At 39.8% G+C, this 25,794-nt stretch overlaps 1 protein-coding gene across 6 annotated transcripts in view; it reads right to left on the bottom strand.

The window, feature by feature from the left end:
- The window catches only part of PDE1A (phosphodiesterase 1A), a 363,587-nt gene that overhangs the window by 67,835 nt on the left and 269,958 nt on the right, over window positions 1–25,794 (bottom strand). For all 6 annotated transcript variants that reach the window (XM_075608901.1, XM_075608900.1, XM_075608896.1 and 3 more), the window contains 2 exons: window positions 15,176–15,276; window positions 13,678–13,803 (listed from right to left, as the gene is read on the bottom strand). In XM_075608901.1, coding sequence (XP_075465016.1) covers window positions 13,678–13,803; window positions 15,176–15,276 — 227 coding nt within the window. The remainder of the gene's footprint in view (window positions 1–13,677; window positions 13,804–15,175; window positions 15,277–25,794) is intronic.

The following is a 25,794-nucleotide window of genomic DNA, read 5'->3' as shown; positions in this document are numbered from 1 at the left end:
AGGCTTTCTGAATACCGTGATAGCAACGCTTACAAAAACAGCGATTTAAATGGCCCGGCGATTTTTGTTATGAACGCTTAGGGCATACGCCCCTAAGTCGTAGACACTGGATCTACAGATGACATGGAGCTGAGATACTTTGGGCACTTACTTGGGAACTGGGCACGCTGATAGCACTAGCAGTATAAATGCATTTAGATACATTCTTTCATACGTCTTTCATTGCCACTGCATTTGGCATATAGAATGTTGGCTATGTTTGGTCCCCAAGTTTAACATCAACACCACTTTTTTTCTCCAAACTTGAAAAATATTTGTAGTTTTTGGCGAGCCCTGCCTTTTCTTTGGTAGTTGTTTTTGTTTTTAAATCTTTACACGTTCAGTAGACAAATCCATATTGGGAGAACGAAAGGACAACAACAAAACAGCACAAACACAAGATTTAGATGCCACATCATAGCCTGGTGATTTATGAAGGGGATTCAGGCCCAGCACTAGAATTTCCAGGACTCAGTACAGAAGTCTGCCCCTGGGGTCTGGGGTGTTGAGCATGGGTGTGCTTCTGAGAGCTTCTTGAGCAGCGGGTGTTCTGAGAACTTGTTGAGCAGGAGGGTGAGGCGGAGGGGAGTGGGGAATACTGTTGAGCTTGGTGGGCCCGGCAGAGAGAGGGACCCTGAAGTATGGACGATCACAGATGTTGCTTCCAACTTCTGGGCAGGCCCGACTTCCGGGTTTGACCAGCCGGGCCCCCTTTGCCATCGGGTCAACTGTCCACTCCTGATGGCAGACTTGAGGGGACTCTCGGGACACCTGTATACCCAAGTACCGAACAGGTAACCTAAGGATGCTAACCCAACTGCTACTGATATAATGAACTGGTAGAGACTTTGAGACTAGAGAGACAGGTCAGATGGTGCTATATATCTGATCTCCTGTCCTGATCCACGTGCTGAACCAGAACCTAAAAACTATTTTTTTGTTTCCCACTTAGCTTTTATCTCATGAGACGCCCCCTTCAAGTAAAAAATACAGCCCTTCCATAACCTGCTGTCATTTTATGTTGGCGGGGAAGGGAAGGGACTGTAGCTGCTAATGGACAGAGGTAGAGAGAGGCACAGAGAGAGGCAAATTGAAGATTTATTTACATATATATCGGAGTCTGAAACCATCCCTGTCATTAAGTTGCTGCCATTTATTAACTCTACATACTCTAACTTAATTGCGCTAGTTTGCAGCTGGGTGACTTTGATAAATAACCCCCTAATGTTTACATGATCCATGAAATTATGATTTCCAATTTATTGTTTTAGTACAGAACATTTGTATGTTGATAAATACACAAACATTTTTAACAGAATATAATTTTTCTATTTAGCCAAACGTTTGGTGGATATTTAAGTCACTTGTCAATTGAAAAAAAAATATCAAGTTGCCATTTATATGTTTTCAGTCCCGTCTTAACGCCTGGGCACGCTGGGCAGTTGCCCGGGGGCCCCACGAGCATAGGGGCCCCATGCTAATCTATGCACAGACCAGAATTTAACACTAATTTTCCGATCACACGCCTCAACATTCAAATCTCCCGCTAACTCGGTAGAAGGAGAAAAATTACGACTTTTAGCGGTGAGTTGGCATGTCTGCATTCACGAGAGATATGTTGCCGTTTTTATTGCTTGCAATGTTATGGAAGCAGAATATTGTAACGGATTTGCGGGAGGAAATTAATGGCTGGGGTTGTGTATTCAGGGCCCAGTGCACTGCTTTGCCCGGTGGCCTATAATGCTGTTAAGACGGTCCTGTGTGTAAGTACTAATTTGAGGTACTCACAAGTGTACTTCAGCATGACATATACTGTACTGTAACATACCTGTTTGTCCATACTTAGATTGCTATTAGATTGTGCAATTAGCCTGGTAACTTTGCATAAATATTCCTTGCAATCATCCACCTGCAAAATTAAAAAAAATTGTTTTCCTCTTACAATGTGGCACACTATTATGGCTCTTTACAAGCTTAATGATAATTGTCTTTATTTAGCTCTCAATTTGTTTTTTTTAATTCCTTTTTTTCTGCTTAAACTGCTCAAGGTTGAACACATTTTTCAAGGTTGCCATTTTTTTTTTTTAGAAAAGAATGAAAGTAAAAAAAACAAATATCATTGTAGCACGCCACACTGTAAAAGGAAGACAATCAACCTAACAGACTTCACACCAAAGAATACAAATTAGGTGGAGCACTACATTTCTCCAGATTCTTTACTAGTAACAATTGATATTTTAGGACTAGACTAACACAGCTACTTTTATTTATTCTAGTATTCCTACAACTCTGAAGCTTGCTTAATACAGTAATTATTTTATAGAGCACTTTTCTCCCAATGGGACTCAAAGCGTTTCACAATTACATACAAGGCGCAGTAAGCAACATTGTACATATGATTTTTACAGACACAGTCCTTGCCCTGATGGGTTTATAATCTATGATTTTGGTGCCTGAGGCACAGGGAGATAAAAGTGACTTTCCCAAGGTCAGAAGGAGCTGACATCGGGATTTGAACCAGGCTCCCCTACTCGAAAATCAAAGTCATTGTATACAGCAGGGGTGCGCAAACTGGGGGGCGTGGTGCTTACAGGGGCCCTGCGCTCTTCCCCATAACATTAAAATTAAATGCCGGGGGGCACGCGAGGCGTCTATAAGTCCCTTACCTTGCCTCTGGCGGCTTGTGGCAACGTGTCGCCATGACTACGCAGCGTAAAAATAACGCTGCAGGGTCACATGATGTCGCAACATCAGAAAACTAGAGAAAAGGTAAAGGGGGGGGCGTGAGCAGGAGGGGGGGACCGCAGGCAGGGGGGCAAAAAGAGGCAGGGGGGCAAAAAGATATACTGTATATATATATATATATATATATATATCAACTGTAAATATTCCTGTATATTCATTTGCATGTCTTAGACAGGTCTGCAACCCTGTCTTTCACCATTATCACCCAGCAAACAGCACTTCCACTGCAGCAAGGGATTCTGGGAAATGACATGCAAATGAGCACACAGTGCCACTTTTTATCTCATGCTCACATTACATGAGCAACCCTTAGTCAATGCATGCTGCTTTAAACACAGCTTTTAAGCAAGGACTTGGGAGATGCAAAGTCAGTTAACCCACTCACAGACATGTTTCAAACTTGATGGGTCTCATCAGTGTGAGGTTGGCTTACTGACATTTGCTCAAATGAGATAAGAGTAGGTAATCACCACGACTATTAAGGTTATGGTGAGTAAAAAAAGTGACTAAAACCCTCCACAGTAAAGCATAAAGCAACTGTAAATATTCCTGTATATTCATTTGCATGTCTTAGACAGGTCTGCAACCCTGTCTTTCACCATTATCACCCAGCAAACAGCACTTCCACTGCAGCAAGGGATGAGTGGGTTAACTGACTTTGCATCTCCCAAGTCCTTGCTTAAAATCTGTGTTTAAAGCATCATGCATTGGCTAAGGGTTGCTCATGTAATGTGAGCATGAGATAAAAAGTGGCACTGTGTGCTCATTTGCATGTCATTTCCCAGAATCCCTTGCTGCAGTGGAAGTGCTGTTTGCTGGGTGATAATGGTGAAAGACAGGGTTGCAGACCTGTCTAAGACATGCAAATGAATATACAGGAATATTTACAGTTGCTTTATGCTTTACTGTGGAGGGTTTTAGTCACTTTTTTTACCCACCATAACCTTAATAGTCGTATATATATATATATATATATATATATATATATATATATATATATATATATATATATATATATATTTGTACCCATCTCAGAGTGCCCCATTTTGGAGTTTCTGTAAGTCCTGTTCTGTGGGACTTACAATTTTCTCTTTTCTTGTGATAGGTGTCTACTTCCACTCAAGGGAGCACATCTGTAATACACAGGTTAATTTTGTTGGTACTTTAATTTGGTAGTAGTGCTTTTTCAGCCCCCTTGATCCAATGTGTAAGGTCACCTGGCCATTTTAATAAAAAAAATTGTGAAATGTTGCAAATGTTGTTAGTATTATGTATGACATTTTGTAAAAATATATGCGAAAAATGTATTACATTTATTAAACTGTGGTAGTTCTGATTAATTTTAATGGGAGTTACTGTACTATAGTGCCAATAATGGTACTACTGCAGTATAATGAAAACGGCAGTGTAGCACCACTACCAAAAGAGTTTAAGACGAAAGCCTTTCTTCTATTCCCCATTACAAAATACAGGAAATATGGGAGCAAATAGATTTTCCTTTTTTATATATCTGGTGCTCCTCCCCATTTTTTTTTTTTTAAATGTGAAGTCTTTGCTATATTAACTTTCTTTTTATTGGAGTATCCTTTAATTTGTTTCAAACCCTGACACCTCTAGCAATAACAGAAGAGGACACACAAAGTTCAATGAATTATTAGAATATTTTAATTTAAAGGGAGTAGGAAGCACACGGGGCAATTGAAGGAACATTTTCCCTCCTAATAACAAATTTTTGTTAACAATTTAGCAGCGCAACTTGCTTATTTAAAATAAAGTTAATCACCCTTAAGATCAGGATTGCAATTTTAGGATTTGCTGGCAAATTGAGTATTCTTTTTTTGTAGGTCATGAAAACCAAAATACAGTTATGTTCTGTCCCAAACTCACTGTGGCAAGCGAGTTGGGACAGGCAGTTTAACTCACTCCCTATACTGTAGATGCAGTCCTTATTTTCTTATTTTTTTTTTTCTTTTTACAAGTTATATTTAGGGAAGGTGGAAAGGGGTACAAAAGAAAAAAAGGGATTGGGGGGAGATCGGAGGGGTACATTTCCATCTTTTCTCCTTTAATAGTACACACATTTATTTATGCTTTGTTAGACATTCAGTTGCTTTTCACCTTGGGTCTCGGCGTGGTCGCTTAATTCTTGTGTGGAAAATCATTGAACAGTAGCTTCACAGTACGTCACCCATGGTTCCCATATCTTCAAAAACCCTACATAACTGTCCTGAATTAGACTAGTAAGTTTTCCCATAGTCATTTCATGGTTTACCTTGCTTCTAACCTCTGCCAATGTTGGCGGGTCGTTTTGTTTCCAGCTTCTAGCTATAACTGCTTTAGCTGAGGAAACAACTTGTCTATATCCTTTATATCCTCTATTGGTTTTAGAATTAATATTGTTTCCATATTCCATGGACAGTGCAACCCGGTAATTCTCTCTATTAGCTTTTTAATTTTTCGCCAGAATAAAACTATCTTTGGACAGGTCCACCAGATGTGTTTAAATGTGCCTATTTGCAAGTGGGGAGGAAATTGTAAAAAATGAGTGGAGTCCAGCAGGAGTATAATACTCACTGTGCAGTATTTTAAGATTAACCCCGCGGACTGCCGAGCATCTACTGTAGATGATCTGACTGATCTCTCATAGGTGTCATCCCACTCTTCTCTATCTAATGGTCGCCATACAACTGCAGCGGCCGTTATTGTAAAACTTCACAGCGCCGATTTCGTGTGCTCTGCTGTACTCCACGCAGCATGAATGCGGCCAATCGCCTCAGGCACCCGCGCTTATCGCAATTGTTTTGTTGAATTTCATGAATTCTGTTTCTTTGAGTGCAATGAAATGAATGAACTGCAATGTGTACAGTACTGTGCTACTGTGTCAATTTAAGGTATTTAAAAAAACAGCTCTAAAATGCAATTTTCTTCACTCGCATCTTAAGGCGGTATGGTTGGAAAATATCACGCGCCATGACAGGGGTATTCCAAGTGGTACACCTGTCGAAGTTATAGTTATAATGGCCGCTGCAGCTGTATATCATTTTCCCAATCTAGGATAATTTTATTTGTTTGTTCCGTGTTCTGCGTAATCAAGATTTGGTATAATTGTGCTATTGTTCCTTTATGGTATATTCTTGCCGAGTCTAGATTCTCAAATATAGTTAATGGTCTAAAAACCTCCTGCTTGGGTTGTATCGATGAGACGTAGTGTCTTATTTGGAAATATTGCTATAATTCTATATTTGGTAAATCAAACTCCTCCTTTATTTCTTGGAATGTCTTAATTCTATCTGTTTTCAGTATGTCTTTTTATTGTAAAAACAACAATAACAAAGAGGGGGGAGGACTGGGAAGGTAGCAAATATAAGGGAGAGGTAAACTACAATGGCTTTACCAAGTGATAAGTGAGTTGTGACTATTCAAAATGGCTGCTGGATCCAAAAGGAAGCATGCTAGCCTGGCCAAGCAGTAAATAATCAGAATGTGACAACTAGCAGGGGGGAGGAGGGGCCAGCCCAACTTACTGAGAAAAAGGGGAATTGCCAAGGCAACAGACAGAGAAGCCAAGGGGGGGAGTTAAACTGTAACAACAATACACAGAGAAATGACAGGAGTCACATAACAGGGAGAAAATATAGAAACTGGTTCCAAGACAAGTTACGTGTATTCAATTTCTGGGAATTGTCAGAGCATAAATCAGATGAAAGGGAGAGTACTTTGCCTACAGAACATATGGGTTCTAATCAACATACAGATTTAGCAAGTGTTTTTGCACCCACTGGTGTGGTAGTCTCATCCTTTTTTGTGTTAGTCCGGTCTCTTTTTGTGGCAAGTGGTTAATCACTTACAATGGCAGTTGCTGGTGCGATGTGCAGGACCGCTGACAGGGAAGAACAGCCAGGCTGGGGGGGGGGGGCATGGCTGGCCTGGATAGGAAGTTGGGCCTAACTTTTGGAAATCTTACCAACTGGGCGGGCATGTCTCTCCCTTCAGCAGGTCCTTTGGCAGGGCCCCTCCTCAGGCCACAGGTAGGCCTACATGTTCTTCCCCCAGGCCCATACCTCCCCCCCCTAATAAATCATTTTAACCCCTGAACCTAGTGTGCAGGAGGGTTAAGGAATGGGGGGGGGTTCCATTTCATCTATCAGACAAAAACACGACTGGACAAACAAACTAACACACTCAATTAAAAACAAAACAGCAACTATGTATCAAATAGGGGTAGCAGTCTTTGTAAACACATGCTAAGAGATATCTAGAGCAAAAACATGTTGCTATATAGGCCCTTTTGTGAAGGTATAATGAAAGTTCTGGGGGTTAAAAGCCTGGTGTATCGTCACCATTGGTACAAATAATTGACACAATAGAGGATATAAATCAAGTTATTAATCTTTCTACCATCAGACTTGATAAACACCAAAATAAAAGCACTTAATAAGGGACTGTGCTTCTCTCCATAAGAGGATTTACCCCACCTTTAGAAGTTAGTGCCAATGTTGAGGGATTCACCAAACTTGTAACTACATACAGTATCTAGAGAATTTAACGTTCGAAAAAAGGTGTGGTAACCTCAACATGAAAGAACGCATGGCACTTAGAGATCTGAAAGAAATACCATCATAACCATCTGATAAATTTAGGAACATAGTGATCCTCAAAACCGAGGACTACAGTATGTCAGGGAAAATTTGAAACTGCTCTCTGATAAGTCCTGTTATAAGATCTTAAATAGGGACCCTACCTATGAGTATAAAAATGATCTCACTACAATTCTTAATCGTGGTGTATCCGTAAAGTGCTTTCTAAGAAAGAATTTGATCAATTACTACCATAGTCACCGAAGATAGCAACATTTTATAGTCTCCCCAAGATGCACAAAAATGTATACCTCCGGGATGCCCCATAGTGTCCAGTATTACTAATCTAACTAAGTAGGCAAGCGTGTATGTGGATCAAGTTCTTAGACCCTTTGTCAAAACTTGACCCTCCTATCTACATGATATGAAAGATGTTCTGAATAGGCTCATTGATGTGACCATTGATGACGATACTTTTCTCATCAGTCTTGATTTAGAGGCCTTATATAGCTCTATAATACATGATGTTGGAATCCAAGCCCTTAGGTATTTTCTGAAGACTAGAAGTCTGCATTTTGAGAATCATAACAAATGAATTCTAGACCTGTTGCACTTCAATTTGACCCACAATTCTTTTCTTTTCAATAAAACATCTCTCTAGGGGGTTCTAAAGGTATCTCTGAGCATTGGAGACACAGGTATCTATGCTCCACAATGTCTATACAGTCACCTCTTTATGTTGAAGTGGATGATATGCGCAGCTACCGTCTGGAGGAATTGATTACAGCTGTTTTAAATGTCACTGACTGTGACGATGGAGGGGATTTGGCCCGGGATTAAAGGGGTTGCACCCCATTTGCCCCCCCCTGACCTCACCTGGGAGTCAAAGGGTTAACTGGGCTAAGACCCAGAACTGTGATTTAACCCCTGTAATGACATGTACATGTGTATTCCCCTGTTCCCTTGTTCCCTTGTAATGTCTGGTTAATCAGTGTCTGCATCACACACACACTAGAATCCATCCGGGAGCACAAGGGTTAATAGTCCTTTAATGATTATAGCTCTTCCGTAGGTCATAGCAAGTCGCTTTTTGGACCATATGGTGTCCCAGTTCTGGCAATGAGAACTGGGAAGTTTGGTTCTGCCCGACCCAACAGAACCAGATATTTTAATACGTTTATGTTTTATGCTTAATACTGTATTTTAAGGTATGGATAAGCTTCAAAGGAATGTCTCTGAAGCTATCAGGATGACAGATGGCCCTAGAGTCCCAATGGCTAGAACTTAAGTTTTGTTCAAAAGGTTTTATTACCCTCCCTGTCTGTGAGTATGGGGGAGGCGCATACCATAGCAGTTTTTAAGTGTCCCACTTATCACTGTCCAACACAGGTTATCTTGTCCAAGATCTGGAGGGGTAGCTGGCCTGGCATTCCATTTGCACATGTGGGGCCTCAGAAAGGAGACCCCAGAGTTCTACTGCACATGTGCCAGCTAGCAGGGGGGCCTGTCCTAAAATGTGTTCCCCCATCCAAGACTGGCTGGAGATAATTGCAAACCAATCACAGGTTTTTAATGTTACAGATAGAGGGAGAAAAGGTTTATAACCTGCTGTTCCCCATCTATCCTTTGTCTTCATTTTTGGTCTTCATGCAAAGTCTTCATTCGTCTTCGTTTGCTGATATGGTAACCTGATACCACCTGAATGGTTTCCTGATTGCTGAGAGAAACGCTATGCACTGTCTTCCTGCCCGAGGTCTTTTCATGCTTTTGGGTGTCTTTATGACTATGAAGAGTGCTGTATGAACTGCCAGTCCAGCTGTGACTGCTTCATCATTTCCCTTTTACGTAAGTGTCTATATTTTGCTTGTTATTTGTACATATTTGCTGTGTTCACCTTTATCAAGGAATAAATTATATTTATCATATCTTAAGTCTCGTCCCAGTTCAAACCCAGGTATATATATATTTATATATAGTTTTGGTGTAAATTACAGCCTGTCGCAAGCTCTCGTGACACTGACGTCTCCTTCTCCCTGTGTACGTGGGACATTCTATTGTTAAGTTTCAAGCTGCATTTGTCACAATTTGCTAATTTTGCTTTACCAGGGTTCCACTGAGATTCTTTTTTTATACTGAAATACTGATTTAGAATAGTATTAGCTCTATAGATACGCAGTATCTTTAACTGTAAGCAGACCTAAAAAGAATCTTTATCTTCTCATATTTTGTGGTTTATACCCTTTTATATTTATACAGTTACTATCAGCATCACCTACTTATGGTCAGCTGTTACTAATAGGAGTTTATTTGCTAAATATTACACAGGCCTGAGTAGAAGGTACATTTTACAGCATCTCGCAAAAGGTTTAACTGAATTTGCTTTGAGTATTTATCTCCACACTAATATCAGAGTTACAAAAACATTATGGTGGCCATTTTTTTTAAATTACCATCACTGTCCTTATTTCGTACCATATTAACCTCTTACACAATTCCGTTTATTATTTGGTACTCACATATGCTTATTACACTAACACTTCCTTATACTTTGTTACGATGGCCATTTTTATAGCTACCATGACTGCTTCCACCGATTATATGGCACTCATACATTTGTTACACTGTCACTCCCCAACACTTTATTCCTGGTTACCAATGGTGACGATACACCAGGCTTTTAACCCCACCGACCTTTCATTATACCTACACTAATGGACCTATGCCGCAACATGTTTTTGCTCTAGATATCTCGTAACATGTGTTTACTATGACTGCTACCCCTATTTGATACATAGTAACTGTTTTCTTTTTAATTGGGTGTATTCGTTTTTGTGCGTCCTGTCGTGTTTTTGCCTGAAAAGGTATTTTCCATATCACCTACAGTATTTCTGGACTTTATTTTACTGTATATATATATATATATATATATAACGGTAAAGGTTAAGTTTTATTTTGATCCATCATCCTATCCCCACCAGTACTGAGTGCAATGAAGAAGAGATCTTTCTCTCTTTTTTGGTTTACACTCAGATTGACCCCTTTGTGCACCTTAACCTTTCTTTTACGCTGATGCAGGAGCTTTGTGTCCCCTCCCCCCACACAACTTCGTCTTGATATCCAGGGGCCTACGTGCTAAGGTCATATTTGAAGTTTTATTGTGCGCCAGCATTATAGTGCTAAAAAGTAATCCAATCCTTCATAAAAATGTGCTTTGTATGTAGATCATAATGCGACTTCATCGATAGGATGCATAATTTGATTGTGCTAGCCAAAAATGCAGTATTATAGCCCCCCAAAAGTATTGTTTTTACGGTGCAAGTCATCAACGTTGTACCACTACAATTAAATACATTTTTTACACATCCAATACAAATATTAGGACCTGCGCCAACATGACAAAACGTTTTTTATCACCCACTACAGGCTGGCATTAGCCCTAACTTGCCTATGTATATAATGTCCATTATACACATAGGCAAGATAAGATAAACCAACATGGAGTAGATATAAAACTACAAATTATACTTAATTTGATATTAACCCCTTAGTAGCCCCAGTGGTCAGTCAGTTATGGGTTTCCACGGATTAAAGCTGCAGTTAAGTCTTTTTTTTTTTTTTTTAATTAATTTTTTTACTTCAATAGTTTCATGTGGGCAATCTCTAATTACCTAAAGAACTGTATAGCTGTTTTTCCGGCTGGCGCCAAAACGGAGCCGCGAGCGAGCCGCATCTTCCCCTTCCCGCGCGTTTAATTAAAATGCTCCCCTTCCCCGAACCCCTGGCTGCTCCCCCTGGCTGCGCGCAGCTTTGTCAGCGTCCCCCTTACCCCTGCTGCCTCTGCAGCCTTCGGGGATGCCGGGGGAACCCTGGACCATGTGACCGGCGCCAGAGTGACGCGCCGCACGCGCCGGGGAAAACCCCAAACGAGCCTCCGGCTTCCCGTCGGCTTCCCCACACCGCGGCTACAGCCATATTAGAATAAACAGTGTCGCCACTGTACATTGGTAGCCACATGCATCAAAGGGCTTAATGTATTTTCTATGGTAACATTGTGGAAAATAACTGGAAACTATCGGTTTAGTTAATTACCACAACGACTATTTAAAATATTGCACCTGGTAATATTTTACCGCAATCCTGATGACGTTGGTCATAAAATAGCAGAAAAATCACAATATATTGAAGCTCATCTAACATGGTACTGATACCTCTACTGTACATGTGTGTGTGTGTATATATATATATATATATACACTGGCGACACACTTTATTCGAGCTCGGCTAGTCCCACGAATTCGGGTATACCCGGGTGTATTGAGGTTTGTGACTGTTTTCTGCCCGAGTGCATTGAGGTATTTTCCAGGCAGGGATTGAAGCATTTTATTCCCGCTGGCTACAATACTGCACAGTATATATATATATACTGCATTACAATTCATGAATTTATGCCATCTGGTAGACACGCGAAGCATTGCAGCCTATTAAATCCTAATCATAATCATTTAACAGATCAGCCGCCCGTCAGCCAGGCATGAACCCAGGCTGGGAAGGCAAACGCAACGGGGCTTGTCAGAGGTGAGGAGCGGCGCATTCCAGGTATCTGCCAGGTACAAACTGGGTATTTGCTCGAATAAAGTGTGTCGGTGCAGTATATATATATATACCTCTACTGTACATGTGTGTGTGTATATATATATATATATACCTCTACTGTACATGTGTGTATATATATATATATATACCTCTACTGTACATGTGTGTGTGTGTATATATATATATACCTCTACTGTACATGTGTGTGTGTGTGTATATATATATATATATATACCTCTACTGTACATGTGTGTGTGTATATATATATACCTCTACTGTACATGTGTGTGTGTATATATATATATATACCTCTACTGTACATGTGTGTGTGTGTATATATATATATATATATATACCTCTACTGTACATGTCTGTGTGTGTGTGTGTGTATATATATATAGCACGGTAACTAACTCAGCTAACATGGTACCTCTACTGTACATGTATGTGTATATATATATATAATCAAAAAATAAATAGATGATACCGTTCTGTGGCTAACGAAATGCTTTTATTTGTGCGAGCTTTCGAGATACACTGATCTCTTCTTCCGGCGATGTTACAATGAATAAAGCAAAAGGTATACTTAAAAACAGTGTCTCTTGGAATGTTATCTGTGCTGTTCCTTCCCCCGGTGTGGATGAGATTTATGGTTAGAGGTGTCAAAAGGTTCCTGAAAGCAAGTGAAGAAAGAGTGTGTATGTGTATCAGTGTGAATAAAAATGAATGGAGAGCCCACAGTATATACAGTGCTTTACACAAGGTGTGTGTGGAATGGGAGTGGATATAAATGGTGTGGGTGTGACACTGTTTTTAAGTATTCCCTTTGCTTGCTTCATTCATTGTAACATCGCGGGAAGAAGAGATCAGTGTATCTCGAAAGCTCGCACAAATAAAAGCATTTCGTTAGCCACAGAACGGTATCGTCTATTTATTTTTTGATTATTGAAGCTCGGCTAACACGGTACTGATACATATATATATATATATATATATATATATCTTTTTTTTTTTTTACTGTGTACAATATTAATTTAGGTTATAACAGAGTTTAATGCCTCTTGGCCATTGTGTCCATGTTGAATACAATTGATAAAATATAAATAAACAGAATGATGTGTAATTAGTGTTATATAATGTATAATAGCCATACTATGAAATAGTTTGTCAAGTACATTTTTGATTGATTAAATTAATTCGGCGCTAACATTATAAACAGACTTTAGGGTTTTTGTCAAGTTCAACTTGGCAGACTATTTTGACGCACATTCTACTTTTTTTGGCTCACAGCTAGAAAAATATTTAGAACATGCCATTAACATCTGTGTGCCAAGCAAATTGTATTTCTGGGCCAAAATATTTGACTAACCATTTTGACGCTTAAGACACACATTGAGCAAAATAAGGTTGGTAGTACACGGGCACACACGCACAATTACATTTGAGATTCATGTGTCAATTGTACATCAAAAATGCCATTTGCAATGCTTAGTACATAAGGTAGGTCCCACAGTTAAATAATAGATAATAGTCATATCCCTCCCAACTTTAACTTAAACATTTCACAAACGAACATATCTGAAAATACGTCAGTTTCTGTTTGTTTTTTTACTATATATTATAAAATCAGAATAAACCCATTACGCCACTACCTAAAAGGACAGCATATTAAAAGACTCAACCTGGGAAATGAAAAATGAAAGCATTTGATAAGCCATCTCACCTCCAGTCATCTTTGGACAAATTGACCAAAATATTCATTTCATCATCTTGCAAAATGCGATAGGCAGCACTCACATGATGGTTTTCAAGAATGGAACGATCATTGTACAATATTGCAACTGCAGACCTAGAAGGGGAGGGTAGGGGGGGGGGAATAGAGCAATATTTGATAAACCACATAACTCTTTGAGAAGAGTAAACATAACAATCTGCAAATGTCAAACTGTACAGTAATATTTTGGCAATTTTTGAAGTGAATTTTCTATGCTGGCACCTACCAAATGAAAATTTACCTGGGAGTATATAACCTTGATGGAGACGGAAGTGCAGTCCCGGAAGTGACGTCACTGCTGGCAGAAGAGGCCTCCCGCGCTTGGCGCGCATGCGCAGGAGCCATTACCAGCGGCCCGGCGCACCTGCGCAGTAGTGATCCTGGGTGCACCTGCGCAGTAGTGATGCCAGGCACGCCTGCGCACTAGGGATCCTGGGTGCACCTGCGCAGTAGGCGCTGGCCTGCGCCTGTGCAGTAGTGATGCTGTGCGCGCCTGCGCAGTAGGGATCCCAGGTGCACCTGCGCAGTAGGTGCTTGCCTACGCCTGCACAGTAGTGATGCTTTGCGCGCCAGCGCAGTAGGCACAGGCCCCATGCGCAGATGCGACACACACACAGAGACACGTACGCACACAGACGCACATGCACACAGATGTGCACGCACACAGAGACGTGCACGCACACAGATGCACAGACGCATACACAGAGACGCAGACGCACACACTGACGCACACGCACGCACACAGACACTCGCACACGAGGAATTCACAGTTCTACATATAGAAATACAAATAGGTAAAATGGGGGAAGGGGGGGGCCGCGCTCACGTGTCCTAACTCAAACTTCTTTGCATTTTGGCACTGAAATTGTGTTTTCACAAAACACAAATAAGTTTCACTTAAAATCAGTGTGCTCAGCACACACACTTGTTTTCAATAGACATTTCAGAAACCACAATTTTATGATGTGTTAAAGTTCCACAGAACACTACTTATAATTAAATACTATTTTCTTTGGCTACACAGTATGACTAGCTAATAACCTCCCAATGCTACAGTGTATGTTAGCAACCAGTCAACTGCATTGCTTACTGTACTGTACAATAATACTTCAGCTTACTGCCGACATTTCAGTGATATACAACATGTACAAATATAGATACTGTAGATAGATAACTCTTTAGAGCAAGATTTACTTTGAGAAATATTGTTGTCCCACGGGTTTGTCTATGCCATTGTGCTGTCTGTGTCTATCAGAGAAAATAGTATGTATTTCCTTGTGAAGGAAAAGCATTTCTTGGCACATTCAAGGGGTTTCAGAGGTCCATGAAGTCCACATTATAAACATTATTGAGTTTATTTTTTTTGCTTTAAAGTATAGGTCAACCGTATAACTGCAGAATTTGCTAACTAGTTGTTGCTTTTATTAGGTTTCTAAAGTGTACGTACCTTGTTTGTATATGGAAGTTGTTTGTGGTCCCTGTGTGCTCATAGTCATGGATAGCAGCAGCAAAGATCATTGCCAGAATTTCCAGTTCTGTGAGCCAGTGCTGCAACATACAAAAGAAATACCTACATATTACTAGATACATATATATGTAGCCCCCCTTTAGGACTACTACTTCAGTTAAGGGGTTCATGGGTTAACTGTGTGGGCTCCAGGGGTGCAATCGGAAATTCTGATTGGGGAGGGGCTATTTTTACCAGCCCTCCCCATTTACGTCGCGACTTCATGTGATGCAGCGTTGTCATGACGTTGCAGTGCCATGAAAAGGAACATTGTCATGGCAACACTTCGACATGTAACGTCACGTCTCCATGATGATGCAGCATCACATGATGCTGGGATGTCAATGAGGAGGATTGCTCTTATACAGAGGCCCCTCTCTCGACCCCGGCAATCAGTTTCATTGCTGTGGGGAAGAGCGTGAGGCTTCTATAAGCATGATACCAGTTCTTGGGGGTGCAAATGCACCCTTGCACCCCACTGGTTGCGCTACTGGTGGGCTCACTCAGGTTACTCCTCTACCATCGTCTGATGAAGGATGACTATGCAGAAAGGATTGCCCTTATATGTCTTGTGACCAGTGATGTCACACTAGGGATATAGAAGGGTATATATAGCTTCACCCAATGTTCTAGAAACAGGTTCTTCAGAATTCAGACTGGGGCCTCACCATGAGTCCTGTAAATTTATTTGTGTGTATACTGTAGATTCATGTATTAAGATGTGTTGTGTCACCATTTGTTGTTTTCAGTTAAGGAACGTACCCCTTTAAGTAAGTGACAGTAGTATGGGTCCAAGATTGTTCGCACAATTGAACGAGAGAAAGCATGCTTTTAGTCAGCAGTTCTCAGTGCTTGCCGGCCATGTATGTGCATGCGTGGCCATCAAACACCGATCCTGCATGCATTGCACACAGGGCCGTTTTAAGACCTTCGTCGGCCCTAGGCACTTTGATTTCTAGAGGCCTGTGTGTCCGATAGTTTTACTAATTTTTATGCTAATTTCATCGTTTGCTTGTTTCTTTCGATAATAGCAAAATTTGGCATCGATACTTTTGTTTTGATATTTAAAGGTATCGATATTTCGAAGGCATTTTAAATTAAAATTTGCTGTTTTCTCTTATTTTGTGATTTTTTTTGTTTAGGTATTTTTTCGAGTGAAATATTGTAGGCCCTAAAAGGTTCGTAGGCCCTAGGACTGTGCCTAATGTATAAAGCGGCCCTGATTGCACATGCGCCACGGCACTCGGCAGCAGCTCGTGGGCATGCGAAATCAGCACTTGCCGACTGTGCATGTGTGTATGGCACTTACCAGTCTCTCACGTGCATGCGCGGGTGGCAAACACTGATTGCACGGGCGGCAAGTGCCGGTCTATGCCGCCGCAAAGTTTTTCCGCTTGGGCCTATTGGATCTAATGGGGAATACGCCAAATACGCCACTGTCCATAGAGCAACCTTGCTCAGATCTTTATACGATACACAGTAGTGGGTTCCTAATTCAGCAACCTGAAGTGTATTCCAGATAGGTCCATTTAATAAGGGGGGTTACTAACTCTATGCAAAAGACTGCCAGTTTAACCCTTTCTGGGGGTAAGAAGCCAAGTACCTCCCCAGTGTAAGAGTGAGAGCTACAAAGGGGATGAAGTCCTTCGTATTATTATTTGCCACGGTTATCAGTCAAGTGTGAAGTATGTCAATGTCTGTGAAGGATTATTGATGGATGTCCACTAAAACATTATATGTTTTATAAAAGTTCCCGGTGCCTATCCATGTTACATTCAAGCATCCATGTGCAGCTTACCCAACGCCCTGAACAAGTATGAGAGACTGAGCACTGCCATGTATATAGTCAATCTGATGCACACTCCTCTGAGCTGGGTAAGGAGGGTTACATATACTTTACACAAATACAGAATATATATATATATATATATTCTGCATATACATGCACTTTATACATGCACATGCATATACATGCACTTTACATTAAGCATGTACACATGTATGACCTGTTCAAGAAACTAAGAAAATCTATAGTATGACATAACAAAAATTCATATGAGCAGAATGCAATAAATTCTTCATTTTTGACTGTGCATATTTCATAAAGCAAACCATAGTTTCTGAAATCGGGAGTCATTCAATTGCAATAATGGCATTTGTGTGTGAAAACTTTAATTCCTTCCCCCCATGTATTTACATATATGTAATAGGAAGAAGACATTACTCGTATAAAAAACTGTTCAGTTGATTTTAAACCTTAAATGTATATGCTTAGTGCAGAAATATGAAAATATATGCACAATGTGGCATTGGCATAGTAGTTTATTCACAGAATCATGAATAGTTATACTGTGCACGGTACCTATGCCACAATGTAGTGAATTACCATGGTGTTCCTATTTGATACAGTGACATAGTGAAATGTATAAATCTGGTACCTCAACTTTACTTTCCAGATCACCAATGTATGAGGCATAATGTAAATATGATTTATAAATACATATTACCAGAAAATATCAGCCCAGTAAAACAATAAATACCTGTAGCAAAATACCATTTTTTTTCGCAATGCTCATATAAGATTAAAAACGTGTCTCATTTTACAAAAGAAAAATGGTCAAAGACTCCTTTCTCTACTCTACCAGGCAACACAAAATGCTTTCCATGCAGACTACAAAGTGCCTAATCAGAAACATGCGTTACACCGTTTTATTCTTTGCAAATAAGGTTCTCTGAGATTTGCTTTCCCTAAGTGGCAGGAGCTTAGCAGCCACATTCATTTAGTTTGAAGGCTCTTTTTTTAGGAATAAATGTGGTTTAAAAAAAAAAACTACAAACCATGAAAAACTAGAGGCAGAGTAATGATATCCTACTATGATGAAGAAATCTTTAAGAAAAATAAACATGAACTGTCCCTATAAAAATGTCTTTTAAATGCTTCAGTAATCAATTTCACAATATGTCAATTGAACATCTGAAAGTTCTGCAAATGAAGACAAAGTTACTGGAATGACACACTGTCAAAATGTTCCTCCCATTGGGAGGTGAGGCGTTATGGATATGACTACAGTGTTATATAATATTCTGCCACTGGATGGCAGAGATAGTTTTTAAGGATATCGGAAAATAAGATAAAAGCTATGGATGTGAGTTCAACAGTTAATAGATCTATGAATTATTGTCTCCGACACCAAAAGAAGTCCACACCTGGTAAACTTTGCCCTTTTTTGGTGAAAAATGTAGAGCAGCACATTCACACATATTTGGTCATGTGACCTGAGATCACATTATCTTTTCTCCTCATTTTCATGCATTCTCAAGCAAGTACTGTATGAACTTGGAAAACAACATGGAGAATTCACAAAGTCCATTTGATAACACTTGCACATGTTTACACAACACTTATTAAACTTTGAATTTTTTGGAAGTCATGCATGATTAACAGCAAATTAATATTTGACAGATTTGCTTTCTTTTCTTATGAATGCGCTCCCCAAAGAGGTTAACCGGAAATAAAAAAAAGACAGAAATATACCGTAGTGCAAAATTGTTTGATTGGTAAAATATGGTAACAGACGGAAATCTTCAAATCACCCACTCACATGGCCATAAAGGGTTAACAGGCACTTTGATATATTCCCTGGCGTATCTTATCTTCTCCGTGTCATAGTCACTCAATGGGTTAATTTTTAAGTGTATTCCTGTTGTGCTTCAAAATTGCAAAGATAGTGCATGTAGTATACAGTAGTAAAGTATATGGATGTATCCTTTGAAAAACGCAATTTTATCAAACATCCAATAGAATAACAATCACACTCTAAAAGCTCTTTAAAGGTTCAATAAAACAGAGGCAATGGAGACTCAATATCCCTGCTCGGGGAAGAACTCCCCCCGCCTCTTCCCTCAGTCACAGGGAAGAGATGCACCATCCAGCCTGAAATCACAAGATCTGATGAGACACGGACAGTCAGCTGGAGGCATCGGATCGTCTGGTTAGCGGCGGCGGTGAGAGTTTGTCCCCGAGCAAGGAGATTGAGTCTCCATTTCCTCTGTTATATTCAAGCTTTAAAGAACTTTTAGAGTGTGAGTGTTATTCTATTGGATGTTTGATAAAATTGCTCCTCATTGCTCATTGCAAAAAAAAAAGTTAAAAGCAGCTTTTTTGAGAGTTCATTTTTCTCTGTGGTGCCGTTTGGCTGGTCTATTGTGCACCTCATCTCTCCACTTTGATTCCGGCTGAGTTGGGGTACTCAAGGCAGCTGGAGGCAATCTCACCGGTCGATGACTCACTTCTGGGTTCAGTTGTGGCCACAGATCCCCATGAGACAGAAGTATCCAACGCGTTTCGTAACAGAAGGGATAGCTTTTTGAGCTCACAACTTGCTTTATATACCTTGTACCAGCTAATACAATCAATCATATGGTGCTATCGCCAGTTGCCTACTTCAACCAGTTAGTTAAAGTAATAAAGAGATAACATGAATTGATAGAAAGAAAACAAAAGCAGAAACCATGCATAAAATATAGCCGAGGTATTACAGATAATACACAAAATAATAACAAACATGTATAGATCAAGATCCCTGAGGTATTAATAAGCATAGTTTGTTTAATCTGTATGGAATGTTGTGAAAATATAGAAATACACATTGGAATTAAATAAGGGAAAGGAAACCCCAAATAAATAAAAACGCTGCTTAGAATACACTGGTTAGACTACATCAAATGAGCTTGTCTAGTAGCAGTGAGTATGTGTTATATAGTAACATATGGAGATGGGCAAATCTTTTTGCAGATCTGAATCTGCCCCAGATCGACCTGTTCCTTTGGCCCAGGAATATCCACGAATCAGTCCAACAAGGATGATTCATAAATGATGGCAAGGGGTCTTCAGAACTTAACCTCATTCATTTCAGCTCCAGAGACCCCCTGCTTCCCAAGGAGGTGCCAGTATCTCTCTTCAGTTTTAATGTCTCGGTCACATGGGCCAATAGGAAGCCGTGACCGGGAACTGTAGAGAGATACTGACAGCACTTACGGAGGTGTGTATCTCTGGAAGCAGAGGATCCTGGGAGCTGAAATTAATGGGGTCAGCTCCAGACACCCCCCTGCTTCCAACCTATTAAAAAATAAATATATATATATTTATTTTTATAAAAAATGAATTTCTTCCTGACTCCAATAATGGTGATCCGATTTCTCCCTGTATTAACATCCTTCCCATGTTTAATTATTTGGTATGTCCCTGTATACCTTTCTTTAAAAAAGATGCCTACCTTTTTATTAAAGATATCTATGGTATCTGCCATCAGAGTCTCCTTCTAGTGACCCCAAATATATTTGTATATTGTTATCATATCCGCTCTTAGATACCTTTTTTTAAATGTAAACAAATTTAATTTAGATAGCCTCGCCTCATGTCAGATTTTCCATCCCATTTATTCATTTCGTGGCTCTTCTCTCACTTTTTCTAGTACCATAATGGCTTTTTTTATGAAGTGGTGCCCAAAACTGTACTCCACATTCAATGTGTTGTCTTGCTTTATACGGTGGCATAATTATGCTTAGTTCCCTTACATCCTACTCCTTTTAATGCAAAATAAGACATTATTTGCCTTTGCAGCAACTGCCTGACATTCAACACTATTGCTAAGCCTGCTGTGGTCAAACACTCCTAAATCTTCTCCATCAAGGATTGAACCTAATTTTGCCCCCATTTAATTAGTAAATCACCTGTTTACTCTTGTTTCACTAATGCATAAACTTACATTTATCTGAATTAAACCTCACCTGCCATTTACCTGCCCAAGTTTCCAGTCTATCCAAGTCCTTCTGGAGAGAAATTATATCCTGCTCTGATTTTACTCTTACACAATTTAAAGTCCTCAGCCAAGAAGGAGACTGTGCCAACCTCAATGTAATTAATGTTAAAAAAACAGTGGTCCAAGTACCGAACCTTGAGGTATTGTACTTACTTACAACTTTAGCCCAACCTGGAAAGGTTCAATTGATGACAACTCTCTATTGTCTATCCTTTAACCAGTTTTCAATCCAGGTGCAAATATTTTTTACCAAGACCAATTTCCTTTATGTTTATCATAGCTATTTGTTGAATAAAAAGGATATTTGAAAATATTTTTTTATTACTCAATACTAATGAAATATCTGTAAATGAATATTGACTTAATACTATTAGACCAAACAAATACAAATAGAATTAAACCTAATTAATAAGGCATTAATAAAATAAATGAATAAATGGATAAAAAATATGAAGAATTAATAATTATTTTATAATTAATTAATACTCATACAATAAACGTGTAGTGAAAATTATTTAAAAAAATATATAGATTACAGTAATAATACTATAATAATATTAATACATAGTTGGATAAATAAATCAATATAATCAGTATTGTGAAGTATAATTTCAAAATAAATACTAGCATAATAAATATTAAATGCACAAATATTATAGAAAAGCACTGATATTAAGACTAAAGGGCTGTAGGGTCGTAAGTCTATGTATGCAAAATAACTCCCTTTTACTGAGTTGGAGTAACCAATCACTCCCTCTGTTATCCAAAATGACATGCTCTATACCGTTACATTCTACATCTGTAATGCACTAATTATGGAAATCATTGACAACAGCAAATGACCTACAACTTAACATCATTGACTTGCTGTCTCTAAAGAACTTGCTATTATGAAAAGACTTAATTATCATCTACTAACTATATTTACAACCATTTGACATTGGTGTATTCTCTTTTTTGCATATTGTTTTTTTCTTTTTCTCTTTGTATTTGTAATTTGTGTGTTTTATTTTTTTCTATTGGTATATTTTATGGTTTAACTGCTATTTTCAGTGAATCTAGCTCTGCGGTTCCACACCTCAGTTAGCGATTAATTTGTGTTTTCCGCTAACACAAGATCTTCATTTTACTCATATCCTCGTTTTCTATGATATTTTTTATTGTTATTATTTGTTATCTGTTTTATAATCAACTCTATCCTATTTAATATTTATCAGCCATTTCTAATATCATTGGGGCATTTACCATTTACCTTTGTATGGTGGTCTCTCAACACCATCATACACTAACTTCCATTAGTTTTCATTATCACCATAGGGTATATTGAGCATTGTTTGTTTTTTCCTATATATTTTTCACCCTGATGAAGGGGCTGGAAACATCATCATGAAACGCATAGGATTCTTTTTACCTCACAGAATAGTGACAATTTGGACTGCACATTAAGTGGATAATGTCCTGTGGCTCAGGATTATCTAGAGAGCCCAATCTCACCAGTGCACTCTATATACACTTTGTTGAGGACATATTTACTCTCAAATTTGGCTGAGTGTGAGAACTATTTGACTAAAGTCATCAAGTTGCACAATCGCCTCTACCGCGAGGACCTGTTGCTTCGGGGATTCCGCTGACTCATGCAGTGCATCGCTGATTTGGTTGTCGGATGAGACTGTGGAGAATGAGGATCACACAGAACAAAATCCCTGAGCGACTGCTGCTGAACCATGTGTTCCTCTACATACAGCAGAAAGCCTGAGTTATTTTAGTATTTGCACTTTCTATCTTGGTGTACATGCAATACTTACCCCTTTTTAATGAGAATACCCATTTTTGTATTCATGCTATGCTATAAATGCTTTTTTTTCTTTGGATTCCTGTTGTGGAGCCAACCATTGTGAGAAGCTGCAGACCAGGTGTGAACTTAATTAGATTTTTTACTTTAGCCTATACAGACTAACTATCTGGGTTTATCATACTATGATTAATAATTATTCACTGTTATCAAGTCACTTCTGTTCACGTTTGTGATGGCTCGCCAAATTGATTATATTTTGATGCACTAGTGTCAATTGCTCACTTAGTGAAAGGCCTGTTTTGGGTGGATGAGGTTCCTTTATCAGATATCAGGAACGATATCCTGATTTTAGTGTGGCAAGCCACGCTGGAAAAGGCAGTGAGGCTAGTGGCGGCCTGCAAGGCCAGTTGGATCCTGGAGGGTGGTCACAGACCTCAAAAGTATTTTAGTAGGGGAAGACGGTACTATTCAAGGCTTGGCAGCTGGAATGGTGGTGACCTTCCAGGTGGAATTTGTGGAAGGCGGTACCATTCCTGACTAAGTTTGGTTGGTGTGGTAGTGACCTTCTGATGGGGGTTCTGTGCATTCACTGAGGGTACTGAATGAGCTAGATGTGCACAAGCTGAGGGTACCCCTGATTTGAGCGGAGCAATCTGGCAGGGTCCCTAGTTGGGGATAAATATGAGATATTTATCTGTTGTAATAAATAAAGCTGTGGCCGTTAATTTCTTCCAAGAAGTTGTATGGTATGTTTATTGGGAATGGGAGAGGGGTCCAGCTCAAGGCAATTGGAAAGTCAAGCTCTTAAGCAGTGTCAAAAAATAATCTTAAATAAGACTGTAAATAAGTACCCTATTGTAGATACATAAGTTTAAACATATATGTAGCGCCGTTTCCCCCACCCTCTGGGAGATTTGTGCCATTACTACGTCTGTGGTGCATGATACCTGCTGGTAACAGGAGGGCTGAGTCATCCACCGTTGGTAGTGGGGACACAGGACTAGGCTTCTGGGGTTCATATCCTACATATATTTAGCAGTGCAGCAGCTCCATCTGCCATAGGCTCCAGGGAACTGAAGATGATCTCCCACGATAGAACCGATTACCTCTCCCCCAGTAAGATCACACACCAGGCCGGAATTATAATAACATGAACGGTTTATTGTCTCACTCTGTGCAGCACAGTACATGGCAGGGTTCTGCCCAATGTAGCAACTGTCAGCTACTCACTGAAGGATGGACCCTGGACCTTCACTACAGGCCAAGGGCACTCGCAGCAGTCCCAGCTCTTCCCTGCCCCTCTATCAGGGACTGAGGTATGGTACACACTCACTCTCCCCCGGAGAGAAGAGGACCAGAGAAGGCCCAATATTCAGGCTCTTGGCTGTGTGACCTGCCCTTCTCAAGTAGGTAGAGGCACTGCCAAATTTGGGCAGTACTTCCCTTAAGTACAGCTAGGAGGAGGGCACCATGTCTGCTCTATGATCATGCCAGTCACTTGACAAAGAACTTTGTATAGTTTGAAACGTCATGCCTTTGACAGAATAAATCCTTATACCAAATCCGCAGTGCCCTGGATTTTCCATTCATTTTCATGCTTAGGATCTCGCTAGACAGGTTTTCCCCTGAACCATGGTGCACCGGTATTGAAACGCAAGTATTTTGAGCTTTTTATTCTGATATATGGTGTGCAGCACAGCATCTTTTTTGTACTGTCCCATGATTGGACATGCTCAGGCCTGATGTCCAAGCCTCCCACTGTCACACAAGTGCAGCACCAAGGAGGGGGAAACCCCATGATAACTACTGGCAAGGCCTGCTTGTACCATGACTTACTGCCAGGAGGAAAAGCAGATTAGTAGCCATAGATGGCATGGCTACATATACATAAATCAAAAGTCAAACAGTAATAATACAGATTCCCCAGAACATAAATTACAAAGGATACATTTCCACCCACTTAAGTGCTTATGTGTCTTATATCTTTTTTCCAAGCAAGAATTGTGCATGTGTATGTTGGGGCCCATTGTATCACTTGTCAAGGTGGATACAACCCAGTGCCTATTATTGCAAGGGTCTATCTCTCCATTAAGACAGGATTTATTTATAAAATGTTTTACCAGGAAGTATTACATTGAGAGTTATGTCCTGGACACAGAGTTATGATGACAATACATGGTTATATTAAATGATTAGAGCTGATACATTCAATTTATAGACATTTCATGGACAATTAGAGATAATATATGATTATGGAAATTGTAACAGAGCATCTCTAATGGCAGCAAACGGCTGCCACCCTTCGGCTGCCACCTTTGGTGTGACTGTGTGTTCTCATATCAAATAGAGTCCTGTGGTGATGATATCAGCTGAAAGCAAACAGATGGTCCCAGCAAAAATGCGGGGGGTGGGGGGGGGGGGTGGAGGATGGAGGTGACAATGTCCAGGTTTTTCAAGCTGTGTATTTAATTTCTTGATGAAATTAACCCTGTTCACGCTGGTTTAGTGGACAGGGGCAGTGAAGGGAAGCATGACATGGAGATGTCTTTAGTGCGACTCACGTGTTCTCATATCATAAAGTCCTGGCATGAAGGATATCTTGTGGGATACTGAAGAAGTCAAGCAGACTTTAAAGGTATTATACAGTAGATAGGTAGCAGGTTATAGAGGTAACAGTGTGGACATGAGTCTACAGAGGTGCGGGTGAATGTTCCCTCATGCTTTAAATCCTCAGTACAGCTATGGATGATTTTCAGGCATAAAAGATGCATAGAAAATGTGCACAGAATTGCACAGCCAGAAGCAAATAGTGTTAAAGCTATTTTTTCAAGTTTTGGTTATACGTTCAGGGTTTAATGAATACGGCGATATGCAAATCCGTTTGAAAATGGCCATTAATGCATTGAAATAACTTTATTGCAATTTAATAAATAGGCCTGTGG

Source organism: Ascaphus truei, chromosome 7 (genome assembly GCF_040206685.1).
Source record: "Ascaphus truei isolate aAscTru1 chromosome 7, aAscTru1.hap1, whole genome shotgun sequence".
NCBI classification, from domain to species: domain Eukaryota; kingdom Metazoa; phylum Chordata; class Amphibia; order Anura; family Ascaphidae; genus Ascaphus; species Ascaphus truei.
The sequence above is the reverse complement of the archived record's forward strand: the minus strand, read 5'-3'. Positions and strand labels throughout refer to the sequence as shown.